General features: G+C 40.3%; 1 protein-coding gene across 2 annotated transcripts in view; it reads right to left on the reverse strand.

The window, feature by feature from the left end:
- Positions 1-3008: 3008 nt before the first annotated feature.
- The window catches only part of LOC117482019 (E3 ubiquitin-protein ligase SMURF2-like), a 57800-nt gene continuing 42510 nt past the window's right edge, over positions 3009-18298 (reverse strand). For both annotated transcript variants that reach the window (XM_034129969.1, XM_034129968.1), the window contains exons 11-21: positions 17219-17377; positions 16646-16699; positions 12109-12322; positions 9229-9332; positions 9031-9145; positions 8401-8579; positions 7527-7664; positions 7196-7316; positions 6881-7082; positions 6194-6269; positions 3009-6082 (exon numbers count right to left, since the gene is read on the reverse strand). In XM_034129969.1, the coding sequence (XP_033985860.1) occupies positions 5983-6082; positions 6194-6269; positions 6881-7082; positions 7196-7316; positions 7527-7664; positions 8401-8579; positions 9031-9145; positions 9229-9332; positions 12109-12322; positions 16646-16699; positions 17219-17377 (1462 nt within the window). In that variant the 3' untranslated portion in view covers positions 3009-5982. The remainder of the gene's footprint in view (positions 6083-6193; positions 6270-6880; positions 7083-7195; positions 7317-7526; positions 7665-8400; positions 8580-9030; positions 9146-9228; positions 9333-12108; positions 12323-16645; positions 16700-17218; positions 17378-18298) is intronic.

Below are 18298 nucleotides of genomic sequence, written 5' to 3' on the forward strand. Positions count from 1 at the left end.
GAGCTGAGGGAGATAGAAAAGACACAACATAACCTTAATAACAGGTCTTATTTCAATGTATAATGTAAATAAAGTAATGGATTGAGAAAATCTTATGAGAAAGGTTCAATTTAACAGTTTTTTTTAACATCATCACACCTCCCCAAATCCACCAGGTAGCGTCCGTCTCCCACACTTAACGAAGTGCTGAATTCTTCATCTTCTTCAATATCTGTGTGGATTCATTTTAGACCTATCAGTTATGACTTCACCTTTTCCTGTTAACAATTATCTTGCAATCTTTTGACTTTTTTTTTTGCTAGTGAAGGGCTGTGTGTATGTGACTCACCTCTATTTTCTGACTTGAGGGTTGTCGCACACTTATCTTCAGTATTGATTGATTGACTCGAGGCATCTTTTGTCCCTGACTCCTTAAAATGGGACAAGGAGCAGCAAGCATCATCATGCTGCTTAGTTAAACACAGGCAACACAATTGGTGCTGGAGAGAAATTGTTTGTATCGAAGATGTAAAACAATCGTATTTACCTTTTCAGTTTCAGGTGTCTGGACAGAAGGAGCAGCGAAAGTATCTTGCTTGACTTCATTTGATAAACTAAAAAGAGAAGCACTAGGGTTTACAATAAACTACCTCATGTCATCCAGCAGCATGTTGTGTTGACATGTCATTCATAATCACTCTGTAAATGACGTAACAAAGTTGCCTTAATTAAAAAGAACAACGCAATTAATTTCATAGTTAAATTCAATAAATAAATACTTTATTTCATGTAATATTATAATCGTTAAATATGGCATGATTTAATACAGTTTGTTTTATATGTTAAACCAATATGCGTAAGTGTTTGTTGTTTCCTGTGCCTAGGAACTAATGTTTGTTGATACACTGGACAACTCAACGTGGTTTGACGTCTTTATTTGAAGCTCTGCTGAAGTCTGTGACAAAGTTTTAATTTGACAAAGTTATACGGAAAAGGTACTTTAAGATTAATCTCCTTTCACGACAAGCGGCCAACGAGGTATTTGTTTTATGTTTTCATGTTTCCTATTTTCATTCATATATGTGTAGCACAATATGCTAATATGTTTGGCTATGTATACGTGTAATTCGTTTGTTGTAGTTCTCACGACGTAACTGAAGAGGGGAGGCTACAAGATGAAAAGTCCAAGAAATAAACGCCCGTTTTAAAGAACCGACCTGTGTCTGTGTCGTGAAGAGAGCTACATACTCTATAATCCAAATGTACATGAAAAGGCAAAACATGTCAGCAACACTATGAGGAAGTGACAGCTGTGGAAGTAAAAGTAGCAACAGTGTAAACAAATAGTAAATAATACAAAAGTATCTGTATGCAAATATACTTACAGTACCAAAAGTAAAAGGTACACATGATGTAGATTTTCTTAGAATAAAATATTACTAATACTAAATATATATAATGATATACTATTGTACTGTTTATTGAAAGTTGTATTCATTTATTAAAGTAAAGTACAAGAGGCTCAAACCTGGGATTAAGCAGCTTTTGCGTCTTCACAGCAGGTTCAGGAGGCTCTGAGTGTCTTTCTTCCATTTCTTCACACTTTCGGAGGGCTGTCTGCTATTAGCTAAAACATAATGAATATAGGAAAAGCGAAGTCTTTAGCCACAACCACATTTTACATCAATCTACTACTGAATGAAATCAATGTATTTATGAAAACTATTCAATATTACAGCTGATTAATTAAAACGAAGTATATTAACTTCATAATGTGTATATAATTACAAAACTAATTGACACATTCATCAAAAATGTTTCACTAAAAAGTTGAAATATTAATTAAAATCATATTTAAAAACAGTTTTCCCAGTTTAATTTTTGTCTACTTTATATATTGTTTTCAAAGTTAAACCATAGCTTACATATTGAAGACACATACAACAAAACAAAAAGGTAAACAAACAAGTCACATGGAAAAAGCTAAATTATTATGCTGATTTATTGTAAATTAGCTAACGTCAGAAACCACTCAGGGAGCTCAGATCACGTGTGTCTTTCGCGCCACTGAATAAAACCACTTCCGCCTCCTGTTAATGACGCAGCGGGAAAATCATCTGACTGCGTGAGTGTTTCTCAATCGCGAGTAAAGCTGCTTCAAGCATACTACGTCATATAGAGTGCCGCCGAAGTACTGTTCCAATCTCCAGCATACTTGGAAATCTACCGAGCCCGGCGTACTTCGTAGCGAGAAATTTCGAGGCTGCACATGTGTAGACTCCGCGCCGCGGTCTTAAAATCCCCACAATGCTTTCGGAGGGACCCGTTTACAGCCCCAAGGTCCTAACAGCGAGACCCCTCCTGAACTCCATCATAATGTCAGGGATATAACACTCCTGTGTAAAATGATATCTTCACAGCACCATGTCTTCATTTACAGAAGCAGCGCTGAAGCCCTCTCTCTTCGCCCGCACACAGCGCAGCCAGGCGGGGAACACAGCTCCGTCCCTCCCGGTGGAAACAGTGCAGCCGGTGTCCTGACAGGCCGCAGTTTACGCAACCCACATACATACACAATATTTCACCATGGTGAATTGAAGATAATACGGAAAGATATCATCTTACTCACTAAAAACTGCTACCAACTGCACATCATTTGAAGCTAGCCGAGTTAGCCACTCCCCCTTTTAACGTAAAATGATGCGATGTTTACTTTACGTGACTTTTTTCTCTGTATTTCTGTGAAAGGCCATCAGAGGTGGGAGAAGTACTCAGATTGTGTACTACAGTAAAAGTAGAAATACCAAAGGTTAGGAATACTCTGTTACAACAATACTGTATTCAAAATGTTACTCAAGTAAAAGTACAGTATTAAAAAGGTGTAATTTAAATTACCTTACAGAACGAAATACAGTAGGTCATATAAAACATAATGCTGTGGTCCAAAGAGCCAAGTTTATATAAGATAGAAATAAATTGAATCTTCTGCTCAACTTACTCATCAGAACAAAAGACAGTAGTACACGTGGTTCTATAAAACATAATGCTGTGAGGTTCAAACAGCATAGTTTTATTGCTCAGCTTTCTGCAAGGGTACAAGAAGTGTATTACTTTGCTTCTTTATTGTCCTTATGTACAGGTGTCAGTTACAAGCTCACAGAGCAGCTGATGTGAAAAACTATGAACACATTTACTGTAATAATAAATACAAAAACAGATAGGAAATCAAAAGAAATAAAAACATGGTGCAGTTTAAAAAAAAGATTTCTGTTTTGTACTGAATTCAATCAAAAGTCATTTACACACACACACTTACAAATGAATTTGCACATAAACCTGTACATTTGCACTTAAAAGAGTAGGGAGAGAGTTAGCTGAGCATTGTTCTAGTTTGTAACCAATTAAACCATCATTTAAGAAAATCCTTTTGACCAGAACTGGCTCTCAATCCATTTCAACAATTCATCAGATCAGTTAAGAGTAGACAAATATCTCTTTATATCACAGGCGTTCAAAGCTTGGCTGCTTAACTGGGGAGATTTCCCCTCGTCTGGAAGCTCAAAACCCCCACAACTTTTGCACTGAAGACTGAACCAGCCAGAAAACTTTGTGCCAACAAGTAACAAAGAGTAGAAGTGGACTGTGTGCACTGGACAAACATACATGTGTGCATATCAAGATCATGTGTGTATTCATATATACGTTATCTACATAGGAAAAAAAAAAACCTTAACCAGTCCATTAACTATTTGGTAAATAGAAGGAAGTGTCTGATTATAACTTGGAGCCCAAGTATGCATAATGTGTGCAAAAAAAGGTGTAATGCATTTCTCTTCTGCCTCTGAGTCAGGTTATTAAAGGATCAATCAAATAAACTCTCTGCAACTGTACAAAGACAATTTCATGTTCAGTTTCTCCGTTTTGTCTCATGATGACCACAAAATAAAATGTTCTGAAAATCAGCTAACAGACTGTTCATGGTTACAGATAAATGCAGGCAGTATACATATACAAAAAAAACAACATTTAAACTGATTTTTCCAAGTCAAAACGTTTTTTTAGAGTGTTAATTATGCAAATAAATAGGCTTTAACTCTCGAGCGTCCATTCATGCAGAAGGGTTTCTTTGGATGGGCAGAGGCCGTCTTAATGTTATGTTTCCGACTTTTCACCATGTAGCACCCCGGAAATCAGCAGCAGACAACCTCAAACATTTGAAGCTCTGAGGGTTTGAGGCCGCCGGCAGCATTCAGTCCGTTTTCTTTATTTAAAAAAAATGGTATGTTGCAAACAGAGAGCTCCTGTTCAAATGTTCAGCGGTGACACAGACCCCCAGAGCATCAAATCTGGCCATTCATGTCCTCCTATGAAGGCATGTGTGTGTTTATAAGTAAGAGTGATTGACCAAAAGGAAAATGTCACTTTAAACGGTGGACCTTTACACTATCATGGGTTTAAAGAGCCTCTGAAATATATTTGCCATTACAACCAGTATTACCCCTCCTCACACACTAGCCTAATAAATGTAAAAAAGTAAAACAAGGGACAACTTCACCTGAGAATGCAAAGAGGTCTGTGACAGACACCAACATGCTTGCATTTAAATTGAACAGAAAGAACAAGCAACCATATACAAAATAGCTATGTATTTGTACATATATACTCAAAAGTTACAGGTGTGTAGATACTCTGTATATTTCTAATGGACTCCAATAGCAAATGAAACATGATATATTTTTTATCTAACGTGAAGAAAGCACTCCTGCAAGCCGCTGCTCAGTTTGTAAAGTGCTCTAAAGTGACGAGAGAAAGAAATACTTCTGCCTTTTAAACTGACGACGAGACTAAAAATGGACGCCTGCCTTGAATAGCTTATTTCAAGCCTGGTCCCTTGGACAGTTGTGCCCTTTTCACATATGGTCTGACAGGAAGTGTGTTGGGTGATTTTGGGTTGGATTAAAAACTAAATGCAAGAAGAAAAAAAAAAAACATGCATCATTTCAACTGCTGGAGACCAATGTGTAGAGAACAGGAATACAAACCATGCTCAAAAAGAGTTTCAATCAGCATCCTGTGAGAGGATGGGAAACCCATCTTTAAACTTCCTAGCATACTTATGTTTGCACATGCAGACGCATACAGACACACATTTACAAGAGCTGTGGCCACACTGCAGTGATTAAGGGAAAACAATAATATTCACACCTTCTTCTTCACCAGAGTCTGTCCCTCTAGCTTAAAACAACCCACCACAAGCTCCAATCACAAACGCAACCAAACATCAGACCCATATCCAAGTAGAGCTCCACTTCAAAATGATATATTCACACTTTGAATTGTTTTGGATGGTTATGCAGTTGAGACATCGCCGCTAATATGGAAACCTAGTTTATTATGGAGCATTGATGTAAAAATCAAAGACTGTCCATAGCATTTTAAGATGAAACCCTTCAAATATCGAAGCATTACAGGCGAGGTAGGATGAATGTGTCGCCTCCAACAAGAGAAGCACACACACTCTGCAGCCATGAGGAGTGGAAGCTGTGTTGGTGGAGGATCAGATGCTACTATGGGCAAGATACGGCTACCTGCAGTGTTAAAGATTCAGTAGCATGACATGAATCAATCCGTTTGAATTGCAAAACGAAAGAGCGACTCAATGCTCTCAGTTGCCTGGGGAGAAAATATGTTTTGTTTTGTTTTAAACTGTAAATTATTAAACTACTTCCTGATTTGATTAAGATCTAAAATTGAGATGACCAGGCAGTAATGTTTGTCTTTCTGTATAAACAACTCATAGCTCTCTGTATTTTGCACAATCTACAAAAAAACAAAACAATTAAATGACGGGATGAGTAGCAGCTGTTCAAACAGAATTCGATCAGGGGAGAATGTGGAGAGCGGTGAGGGCAGTCGCAGTCGCAGGCTGGTCAAAGACGCTCTGAGCGAGACATCAGTGTGTCTGTACATTTTCACACACAAACACACTCTCCAACGTGTCTCTCATTCCACTGCGAAGCCACAGGTCTCCTCGATCGCAGTCAGCAGCTTGTCGTATAGCTTGTCGTAGCTCTCGTAGGGCGGGATGTCAATCCGGTTGAAGCTGGAGAGATAACAAAGAGAATACGTTCAAATGAGTGAAGCTAGGTGAGAGGTATCACTTTTATGCATGTGGTGCGTTGTGTGTGTGTGTGCAAGTGCATGTGACACACACCAGGTATGGGCTTTGGGAAGATTGTTGGCGTTTGCATCGATCTGATGAATGGTGAAGAGTCTGGGCCCTGCAGCTCCTGCAGACAAAACACAAACAGCATGCATCAGCTGCAGTTCAGCATCAAATCCCACTGTTCATTTACCCACCAGCAATTGATCTAATAAAAGGCCTGACACTTTTTACAAGGACAATTTATCCTCTGTTCCTTGAGCCAGATGGCTGCTTTTCTTGGTCAAAAATATGCTCCTGAAATGAACTGTGGCCTCAGATTGGTAACATTTAAACTCAACATAAAAACATAGATTAATCCAAATGTTTATTTTAGGATTTAACAACAATATTCTGTCATAATTGGAGTATAATCTTTTTATGCATATATCGCATATATTTCAAACTTTCAAAAGACCGAGGCTACCACAGTGAAGTAACCAACTAAAAATAATATCAGGGTACAAGGTATTAAACTATTAAAATGATAACGATTATAATTATTATCAGTTACAATGACCCTCAAAGACATGAGTCTTATATACATGATAATAAAATGTTTTAATGAACCTAATACCAGTATGTTGTATAACCGAAGTATGTTAGTTGACATGTTACCAGAACTTAAGCGTAAAGGTTATTACAGGGACAGAGAGACAGAGGCTAAAATAAAAAGAGAGCCCAGAGTCAGAGGAGTACCTTGTAAAGCCTTGAAGCCCTGCAGGGGCACTCTGGAGGAGCCGGTAACAAACTGCAGCAGCCGGGCCCTCCTCTCCTCGTCAAACGTCTCCACGGCTTTCCAGAACCACTTGACGATGTTGGTTTCGGTGGTGCAGTGCTTCAGACGGGTGTTGGACTTCCAGTCAGCGATGTCGATCTTTCCCAGGCCACACACAATCAGCTGAGGGGAGACAGACACACACATATCAACTTGAGTTCATACTATACCAGAAAACTGTACCTGGAATATTTCTTGTATTTAAGAAGATGTGATAAATGATGGTGATCTTGTACCTCCAGTTCTTTCTCATCAAAGGACTTGAGCAGGTGTTGAGGGATAACCTCGTTGAAACCTTTCTGCAGAGCCAGAAACTGAGCCTCGATGCCATGCAGGAAACGCCAGTTCACATACAACCTGCAGAAAACACCAGAGGAAGGAGACCGTTAGTTTATTTAACAATTGTGGGACTGCAAATACAGATTCACCACCATGACTCACAACTAATGACAATATGACAGATTGGAAGTGTGAAAACCGTGTTTATATGAAGCCTGTCAGCTGAAACTGAACTTGTTGCTGGCGAATTGTTGTCATTTTTTAAATTTGTAGCAATCCTCTCCTTACCTGACATACTCCTTCTTGGTGTCCTCTGTGACGTTCACACTCTTGCCGTTGGGTTTGAGCTCATGTTGGATGATTTCTCCGTAGGCATTGTGCTCCACACAGAAAGTGTGGTCCAGGACGCCGTTTATGTCATTGTCCCTGAAGAGGAGAGAGGGCAGGTTCATTTCTGAATCAGCAGGAATTATTTCTCGTTGCTCTGTTTTTTAGAATTAAGGCCAACAAAACTAAGAAATACAGCAGTCTTCTACACTCCTGCCCATGTGCTTCATAGGAATTACTTTTGGCAACTGGTCGGTTATTGAGTTTTGATGATTGTCTTTGTTTGCTTAACAGACACATTTGAAATAGGTGACATTAGATTAGGTAAGGATTTCTATTAAAAGAACATTGTGTGTGAAACTCATTGCATCTAAACATCTAGCAAGGGTGTTCAATTATATAGATGGCATTTGCTTTACTGGCAGCAGGGGGCGCCACACTCATTAGAATGTATTAAATGACAGTACAGTCAGGTCTATATGTCTTTCTGAAGTATATCATGTCCCTACAGGTCTGATGTATATATGTATGATTTTCTTTCCTGTACCAGCCGTAAGCAACCACTTTCTGAAGTTATGTTCTAATGTGAAAGCATCTGTAACAGCTAGGAAGCTACTCTCCTCCATAGCTTAGAATTGTAGTATTAGCATACAGTTAAAGAAGAGATCTTTAAAATGAAGTTCTGTGTAACCTGCATTTATACCTGCTTTGATAAGTACATTTAATTAGCAAATCGTGTTAATATCAGTTTTATAATATACGTTTCCTATAATTTCATGTTGCCAGGGAAATAATTTAGAGAATAATGTATGGCCCGGTATAAAATAAGTCTTACAGGATCCAGACGAGGCTGTTGTGGAGGTCGGGGTCGACGGACTCCATGTCGTCCAGCGTGATGGGTTTCCCCAGCAGCTGTTTGTAGAAGGGCAGAGTGAAGCCTCCGTCGATGTAGTGGCCGTGGAACACCGCCATGCCCATGATGCGACCCACGAAGTGGAAGTACGACAGGTGCTCCTGCGCATCAGACAGGGATATCAATATGAAGGCTTTCATTCATATCATATCAGCTTCTGTGTTATGTAGTATATGAAGATTCACATTAATCAGCTTGAGTTTTTTACTCAAGAGATTCGTTGCTCTCTTAGACTTCATCATTATTTACAGCATGCAAAAAAATCTGATTTGTTCACATATTGAGCAAAATCCAAATACTAAACGAAAGATCTAACATTTTAAATTGTAGTCACCTTTTTCAAATCCCATCAAATTAATGTTGTGTCAAATTGCTGCTCTTTGTTGATCATTTTTAAAACCAATTGTTTATTTCTAGCTTACACATCCACACGGTTTGTAAATATTCCCAAAGTTAGAAATGTCCGGTTTATGTCTGCAAATGAAGATTAGCTTGATACACAAGTTATTATCAAATGTTAGATGCATGTTGGAAAAGCGTAATAATTGGTACCGGGTTGACAGCAGAGTCCGGGTTGATCTGCAGAGTGTAGATGTCGTCTCTGGAGTACTGGAACAGGCCGTAGTACGGGTTCAGCATCTCGTGGGACAGCAGGTATAACCATTCCCTAAAACACAAAAGATTGAAATAAGCATAACCACATATTTCCTGACATTTAAAACCATTGAAAATAAACATGTGTCTAAATACCTTGCTACCCCGCCATAGTCCAGTCCCTCTTCTCCTCTAAATTTGATCATCAGTCTTTTCCAGAGATCCTTCGGACGCATCTTCATCACCTGCCGGTACGACTCCTGCGATTCAAGACATACAGAACATTTAAAACGATGCACAAAACAAGATCTTAAATAGAAAGCAAGACTCCAAAATGTCATTTGATGGACATCTCTACTACCTTCATAAATAGAAAGATTGTAACTGATTTGAGGTTTGCTGGAGTGTAAGCAGTTTTGAGGAGAACCTGGTCATATGTTACAAATTTAAAGGGGACCTATCATGCAAAATGCACTTTTGTACGTCTTTTATACATGAATATGTGTCCGCGGTGTGTCAGAGAACTCACCAAGTGTCAGAAAACACAACCCTCTCTCTTTTCCTCCATACCCAAATCTCTAAAAACGGGGCTGCAACGGAGCTGATACAGATTTGAAATTGTTCTGACGTCAGAAACGGGGAGCTCCGCCTATATGGGCAACTCTCCACCTATCAGGGGAATGGGGGGGTTGGGCCACGGCCACGGCCATTGCCGCTCGAAAGTGTAGTCTGCCACAAAAGCAGCGAAGAAGACTTCTCACAGAATCAGCCCTTGCAAAAACAGGGCTGGAATACAGCAAATAGAGTGAAATGAGGCATGGCTAAAATGCATGATCTGTTTGGTATTTTGAAAAAAAAAATTCACAGACATGTTTTATATAGGTATGGCCCTACAATATATTATTAAAATATAGCATGATAGGTCCACTTTAAATTACAAAATAATGTCATTATTATTGGTTACTGAGAAAAAATGAAATGATAAAGGTTTCTTTTCCTATTTTTTGGAATACAATGGGATAACATACAAATACTTTGTTGCTCTGTACCAGTAATTTCAGTTAAATTGAAAATCCTTTAATTTAAGAAGTACAAGAGTGATTAGTGTTGAGTACTTTATATATACAGTCTATGGCACTGACGTGAGGTTGAAACTGCAAGTTCGTTTTTAGGATTTTAACCCTTTATCTACTACTTTAATACATTTGTTAGGAAATAAATCAAATGTGACAAGTTAAATCTCTTTATGAAGTAGATAAAATAGTCAATTACAACTTTATACTATTTAGCTTTAGTAAGGGCAACTATTATTTCAATACATGTTTCTAACATTTCATATTTTATGTATTGCTCTTAAAGAGAATACATTCATACCAGAGCATCCTGGCAATCCTGTCCTTGCATCTATTCATAGTAACCCTTCCCCAGTTACAGTTAAACAAATAGTCAGTGTTTTCCTTTTTACATTACATAAGAGTCATCTCTGTGTCTGTCCTCTCACAGGAGTCCACAGAGACAGAGGCCCTGCCACAGTAAACAATCTGTCACTGCTGCACAGAGTGGAAGATAACACTCAAACATTTCAGATACTCTAAAACGATAGTGATTAAACATGCATTGAATTGATTATGGAATGTGCACAGAAGAAAATATTTCCTTTGTGTTAATCGTTTGTCAACTTGTGGCACAGAACAAGTGTGGATAAGAAATCAGAGTAGAATAATTGTAAGTGCATGCACACCGTGCCAGAGGCTAACTGAAGCTCTGGTTCCTGCACGAGAAAACCTCAAGTGGATCTGCAGAGCTGCTTTGCACAGCTGTCACGTCGAAGGGCGATGAAGTCATATTTTTCATTGCTCAACTTGTAGTTATGAAGTTATGTCTGGCCACGAATACTTGCCACTTCTGCCCTTAGCTCCTTCCCACCCTCCCCTCTCCTCCTTCCCCATCTCTTTAGCTGCTGAAATCATCCAGAAAGAATGCCTTGCCTTGGTAGAACAAATGATTGGGAGAGCAGGAAAAAGAGAGACAGAGGAGGAGAAGAAAGGCAACAGAGAAAGAGTGTTTTTGTGGTGTTGTGAAGGCCTTTCTGTTCTGCTTTTCACTGGGAATAATAAAGCAGTTTGGAGCAGTGGTTCTGCGCTGCCCTGGGCCCTTTTCTGGTGCACGTCGTAAATGGGGTGAAAAAATGCTAGTAAAATGCAGAGATCTGGGTTTGTGAGGATTCAGTTTTTGTTTTCAAGGACTTTTGGGGTTTGCATGTCAGCATGTGATGCTTTTGTGAATGCCAGATGGGGAATTTTGTGCACACATGGTCAATGTATGTTATACGAATTCAAGGGAAATTCTGTGTTTGCATTCATTTATGTGCACATGTTTGCAGCTGTGCTCAGATGCCCTTCATCAGTGAGCCACATGTTTCCCTTTAAGGTTTAAATCACACCAGGAATTTCAGGTTAGGGTGTCTCGTTTACAAGGTTCGAGGAGATTTTGAAAATGAACACCTGCCCTTCTGAAGTGAAGCCTTTCAGACAAATAAAGTGTTGGGATCATGGCGTTTTTTTATTTCTATAAACATGGAAATTGCGACGATTAGTTGACAAATGACAATTCAGTCATTAGAAATATAATCGCCAACATTTCGATAATAGATTCATTGTTAAAGTATTTTCTCCTGAAAAATATGGCAGGAAATACTGTTTTAGCCTCCCTAATATGTAGGTTTCATGTTTTCCTGTGTTTCAATATCTTAATAAACTGAATATATTTAGTTTTTTGATAAACAGAAGACATTGGAACACCTTGCCTTGATCTTTAGGATGGACATTTTTCAATATCTTTGGACAGTAATGCCAGAAAAATAGGTGATTCCACAATATGACAAATAATCATGACTTTCAGCTCAAATAAACATGAACAAAGGTAGTGTTTGTACATCGTGCAGCTTTCTAGGTAGCCTTCTGCTAACAGAAACAAGTGCATTGTAAAATGTTGTTGTGTGTTGAGTTGAGTAAATCATTATTTCATCAATTTTACCTCAAATATCTCCTCGCGGCAGACCTCGATGCGGCAGTGACCGGCCTGTGGTTGTTGCGCAGAGAGCTCCTGCCTCAGGATTTTCAGTTTCTGCACCAGGTCTCTCTTGTATTTGGGCACCGTCAGGCACTCCGCCTCCTCAGGCAGCTGGGCGGGGGAGTGGGGCTGCGGCGGGACCCCGGGAACAACCTGCTCCTTCAACGGAGGCGTTTCACTGGAGGAATAATGTGAAGAGGGTCCAAAGTCAGTCTGATTCACTAATTCACTTAAACAGCAGCATTACACAATTTGTCCTGAGCAGCCTTTTCTTATTTGGACTTAGTGTATTACAGCCATCTACCATCACATTCCCATAAGTAGTTCTTATATTTGTTCTGGTGTACTACTTTTAGGCAACAGATGTATAGAAGTAAAAAGAGGAATCTGTCCTGAAGGGAATTCCCCAACCCCTCCATCTCAAATATTCTCCAACCGCTGAACTAGGACGTTTTGTAAGAAATTCCCTCTTCAGCCCTCACCCTCTTCACTCCCCTCAAAGAAAAGAGCTCTAAACAGAGCCCTAAGCCCTGAGGACAGGCCAGCCCTTTGACCAGACGTTTGAAAAATATCACTAGCAGGAAAGACAGAGATGGAGGTAAACCCTGGCTAAGCAAAGAGAAAGAGATACACACAGAGGAAAATCAATATACAAAAGGAGAGAGGTGCAAGTATAGCTGGACGGACCTCTATCACACATTTCTCTTTGCGTCTAACTCTATTCTTCACAGGAAGTAAAGATGTATCGAAAGAAACAAAGAAGCTGACAGCCAAGTCTGATAAGGTATCCCTGCCCAACCACTACTTGAACTTCCAAGATACGACCACAGGAGCTGCCAGACATTATTAACATACATTTTTGCAACTCTACAGTCTTGTTTCTGTTGAGTAACACACGTTCTGAAGATGCCTTTCTTTTAGCTGCAAACGACTGCTGATAAATGTAGACTACAGCAACTGGTTTAAGTTCATGTCTGCCTGTTTCTCCTCTCTTGCTATTCAGAGCCTGTATATATTTAAAGCGATGAGTCGGCTTTAAAATACAATCTTGGCAAAGGTGCGCCATGGTCAGAGTTCTGGTGTCTCTGCCTCGTTGTGGTGTTGGTGGTGGGACGCCTGGGTGGGCCTCCTAAAAACATTATCCATCTCTCCCTTCAACAGGACAGCAGCGCTCATTCTCCTGTGAGGAAACGCTGAGCCAGCAGAGGATTTCTTTAAATGATGCTACTGTCCTCCGCTGGGAGAGGAGGCTGCTGTTGGCCAAACACAAGACTGAACTGGTGTATAAAAAGGAAGGAAAGACCTTCTGAGGTAGCAGCGCATAGCCACCCACTTATTCCGACACTTGTACATTTGGGTTCTCTGGTTCAGTGGGTTGAAAAAAAAAAAGCCTCATCTATTTGGGCTTTCCAAACTAAACGGGTGCAGAGTTTCACCAGTCTATCCCTGTATAATCAAGTCCGCTGCTATTTATTTTATTGGCAGGCGCTGGGGCTCCTAGCATGTCAAAGAAAGGGTAAGACTGCAGTCCTGAAAACCACTTTAGGAAGGAGGAGGGGAAGAAAAGATGGCCTTAAAACAAAATGGAATGAGTTGCCTTTGGCTCGGAGGCTGAAGAACCATATAATAAAGCGTAATTTAAGCGCACTTCTCTTTTCCTTCCGAGGGCACGGTGTAATTAAAAATACGTTTCGACATAGTTCATCGTCTTTGGTTTCCAAACGGGGACGAGCTCTGCATATTTGATGGTAAATATAGAAAATACAAGGACGGCAAAGCTGAAAATCTGCCCGAGCCGAAAGAGAGGAATGGCTGTGACAGCTTGGGTAAAAACACCACTTGGGGAGAAATATAACTGTCAAATTCAATCCAAGAGCCAGAGGATTTTATTATTGTTATTCCAAGGTGGACGGAGCAGGAGGAAAAGGAGAAGTGAAGGAATGAAGGAGTGTGCCAGAACTAAGTCACCTGCACCTGAACCTGCAGAGTCATGATAGTCCTCCATCCTCAGACTGGGTGTGTGAGGTGAGGGAGTGCACGCACAAGAAAGCACGGCTGTGTGTGTGGAGAGAAACCTCTTTTTAATGTCAGCCAGCACAGGTGGGCTGTAATGAGTGTTGAGTAGGTGTAGTGGTGTTAAAGCTACACCAACTCTCCCACTCTGCCCCCCCACCCAGCCTGGAGAATCAAAGGGCCCTTTATGAGTGTGAGCATCAGCTGGTGCTGCAGAACGTGGAGTCAAAGTGTATGCACTGAATTATTGACTTGGATAATATGTGTGTGTTTTGCCAGTAATTGTGTGATCTTTAACATTCTTCCCACCTAGCAAAATACCACATCTGTACACTTGTGTTGGTTTAAAAACTACAGGAAGTACAGGAAACCAGAAGCAGACAGACTGTAGTGATGAGACTGCGTACCGACAAAAGTATGTTGCATTTTACGACAGTCTCCAAGAATAACGAATGAAAGCTTTGCAAAATGTTACCATAACAGAAAACAATCTGTGCTTTCTGCATAATTTGACTTACTGTATACAGCATGAGACCAAAAAGGTATTTGACGCCAACTACAGAGTGTAGTACATTGTGCGTGCAAATACATAATAAATATAACTCAATATCCACCTGCCTACCCACCTGTATCCCGCTCTATATCTATATACATGTGTGGGATGTATCGCTAACCCAGTAATTTCCAGCATTTATTTATCTTTCATAGTTAAATATAACCACACACCCATAATATACCAAGTATACTATAGTATATAATCATCATTTCTTAAAACATCAATGCAAATGTTGATATAAATGTCATGAAGATTTATAACTGGGTGGGGAAAATACCTGCTGATGCCCACTAAACATGAATCCAACTTAAAATACCTTGAGCAAACACTGATGTAATGGTTCAGACATATACTAGGTGCTGGTGCGAGGGAAGAAGCTGAGCATGTGAGAGACAGCGCGGCAGACCACAGTAATGCAGCTGTGGCTGACTGTCTGACAATTCAAGGCCTTCATTAGTCTGAAGTCGACGGCAACCGGGCCGTCTGAGTCACACCAACACCAAGATGCATCCTGGAGGCTCCGTAGACTGAGGTGCAAACTGCAGACTCCCGATGTTGTAATGTCAAATTTGTTCCACGCAATCTGATCTTACAGACGAAACACAAACAGTTTCTACAGGCACTGCACTCCGCTGGCTCTCACATGCAACCCCACTACAACCACTACCTTTAATCTCCCTAAATGGAAACCGGTCAATGCAACGCTGCATCTTAGCGCGTGCGTGCGTGCGTGCGTGCGTGCGTGCGTGTTGAAATATCTTTAAATCCAGGTGTTGATAAAAGACAGATGTCCTGACAGTGAGCCAGCAGACAGGCTGATAACTTTAACAGTTTTTGAAGCACAGAGGAGGCTGGGGGGGGCAAAAGTGTGCACTTGCTTACCTTCCAGAGTGTTGTACATTGCACAGTTATTGCTGTGACATGGTCTGTATAAAAACATGCCTTGATCTTGTTTTCATTAATCAGTGTGTATCACGGAAAGCTGCATTGGAAATTAAAGCTTGCTAATTTTGACCTTCAAGAAGCTCTCAAACTTTGTCTGGACTGCCTCAAATCTCTCCTAATAAGGAGTCAGACAGGCAGTTAATGATGCTGACTGGATAACATAGCTGAGCTTCAACTCACAACCAGAGGCTGTTCTGACACATATGGATACTATTTGACCAAATGACCAGATGTTGATTTCCCAAACATGTCTATCGTGCCAGCCGCTGTTATTGAAAGTGGTTTTGACTGAGAATTTGCACTAAAAAAGCAAAGGGGAAAATCTCCACATCTCTCCATGTTCCTTTTGTTCTAATGACTCCTGCCTCACACACTGGCAGGCAGAAAGTACAGGGAGCTCCCCGACAGCCAAAATACACAGAGAACAAACCCAGAATTCAGTTCATCGTATCAGGGATTCAAACAACTCACAGGTTCCTTCCACACGAATATCACAGCCTTGATAGTTGTCATTTTATCTAGACGTACTGCTAGAGTACCTTATCAATGTGTGAGGATATGAAAACTGTTGCTAAGCTAGCAGCCGATATGCTAACACGGGTTTAGTATTTTTTTCAGGCCTTTCTGCTATCTTTGCTGCAAGCAGTGGAGGCAGACTGCTGACAGACAGACAAACACAATGAAAGACCAACTGACAGCCCCTGACATTTGGTGTGTGTGTGTGTGTGTGTATATGTGTGAGAGTGTGTTTCAGACTTGAGTGACACCCACATGAAAGTCAACCCTGAGGAAGGTTATGTACGACATGTATAAAACGCACATATTGGACATTCCCTTGTGGAAACGTATCACAGTCAGCATTTTCTCTCGCGATAATAACAGTGCGCGTGCGTGCGTGCGTGCAATTAGCTTTGAGTGACTAGCTGCTGAAAATGCTTTATACAGACAGATACCAATAGTGTATTGTGTATTGTGTGTGTGGGTTACCTGAGGTTAGTGTTTTGGCTTTCCATGGCCACACGGGAACCATTTGGACTTGGGCTGTACGAAAAAAAAAACAGGGGAAGAGAAGGGAAAAATTCAGAGAAAGGGAAAAATGGAGAAAAGAGAATGAAAACAATGGAAATGACAGAGATGAGGATTGGAGCATTGGACAAGATTAAAAAGAGCAGTGAGACAGGAGAAAGAGAGCAAGTAAACAAGTAAAAGGACACAAAGTAAAGGAATAAACGTAGATTAAAACAAGAAAAACAAATACAGAGAGAGGAAAATTAGGCCAAGATCGTTCCGTCATTGAGGAAGGCAGGAAGAGGAGGATGGAAAAAGAGTGTTGACAGATACATGAGACAGGCAGAACGGACATAAAGAGGACAAAAATATAAGGTGAGACGAATGAAACCAAGACAGCCGTCAGTGATTATCTTACAGCAGATATAGTAATTGCAGGAAAAAAGCAATATTTGATGTTCTTGGTCATTTCAAATCTCAACTACAGCCAAGGTAATGTCCTTGAACATCCTGCCCTGTGGGCCTGAACACATCAGTGATTTATAGACTTACTTGAGTACTAGATGCAGGTTAGCAGAGAGTCGCGGGTCTGTGAACTGAGTTGTCCGGTTGTTGTGGTCGACAAAGTAGACGCGACCCGTGGCTGTGTTTCTTATCTCCCAGCCTGGAGGCAGCGGGCCCAGCTCCTCACAGTTCACATTGCTGAGATCCCTGAACAAATCAAACCAAAACCATCAGCAAGATTCACACTACCAACGTGAATCTGGCTAAAACAAACAACTTTGATCCCCACACTGTGACGAGCTTAAGAACTATATCATTGATTAGCCTCACATTACATTACACTTGTTTGACGCTTTTATCCTAAGCCAACCCCAGATTCACTAACTCAGCTAAGGAACGATCTTTGTCCGTTCGCCTCGATGTAAGTGTGTTTTTTCAGCATCATGTCATTCATTATTTGGATTCCTCTTTGATGCATGTTACAATATGGCACCTGGTCACTTTATTTGTAGAGGTTGACACTCCAACGTGCCAAAAAAACTAAAAACATAAGAAATTCCACGCACATGCAGACATCTTCATACATTTCAAGTGTGGCATAGGTGAGTGTTGAAAGGGATTACAATGTTCATAATTAAGAAGAATCCTACCCCAGCCTTCTATGGGGTTTTATATTTTTGTTGTTAGCTATGATGCAATTTGAGCTGCTTTTTAAAAGTGCATAGGTAAGTAGGAATAGTAAGTAGCGATCAGATTTTAACACAAAAAACTGAACACCTTTTCAACTAATATTTAATAACCAAGACTAAATGTTAACCTTGCTAACATTTGATGAATATGGGCTGCCGTTTACATTCATATGAACTAGTACGTTGACTTTTTCTTCACAGCAGATTCACATAACTCAATCAGATCGCTCGAACAGAGCTCTCAACAGAACAAAGAGCATCGTCAACATTAACAAAGCCAATGCTGAAAAAGCCCTTGCTCTAATTTCCTGATACTTCTACGCTCCTGTACACTGACATTCCCGTCAGTAGAAAGCTAAGCCATTATCTGGGACAGCGCAAAAGCCTCAGGGCAACTTGTGTTTTTGTCTATGTGTGTGTATGTATGTGTGTGTGTGTG

Source organism: Trematomus bernacchii, unplaced genomic scaffold (assembly GCF_902827165.1).
Source record: "Trematomus bernacchii unplaced genomic scaffold, fTreBer1.1, whole genome shotgun sequence".
Lineage (NCBI taxonomy): Eukaryota > Metazoa > Chordata > Actinopteri > Perciformes > Nototheniidae > Trematomus > Trematomus bernacchii.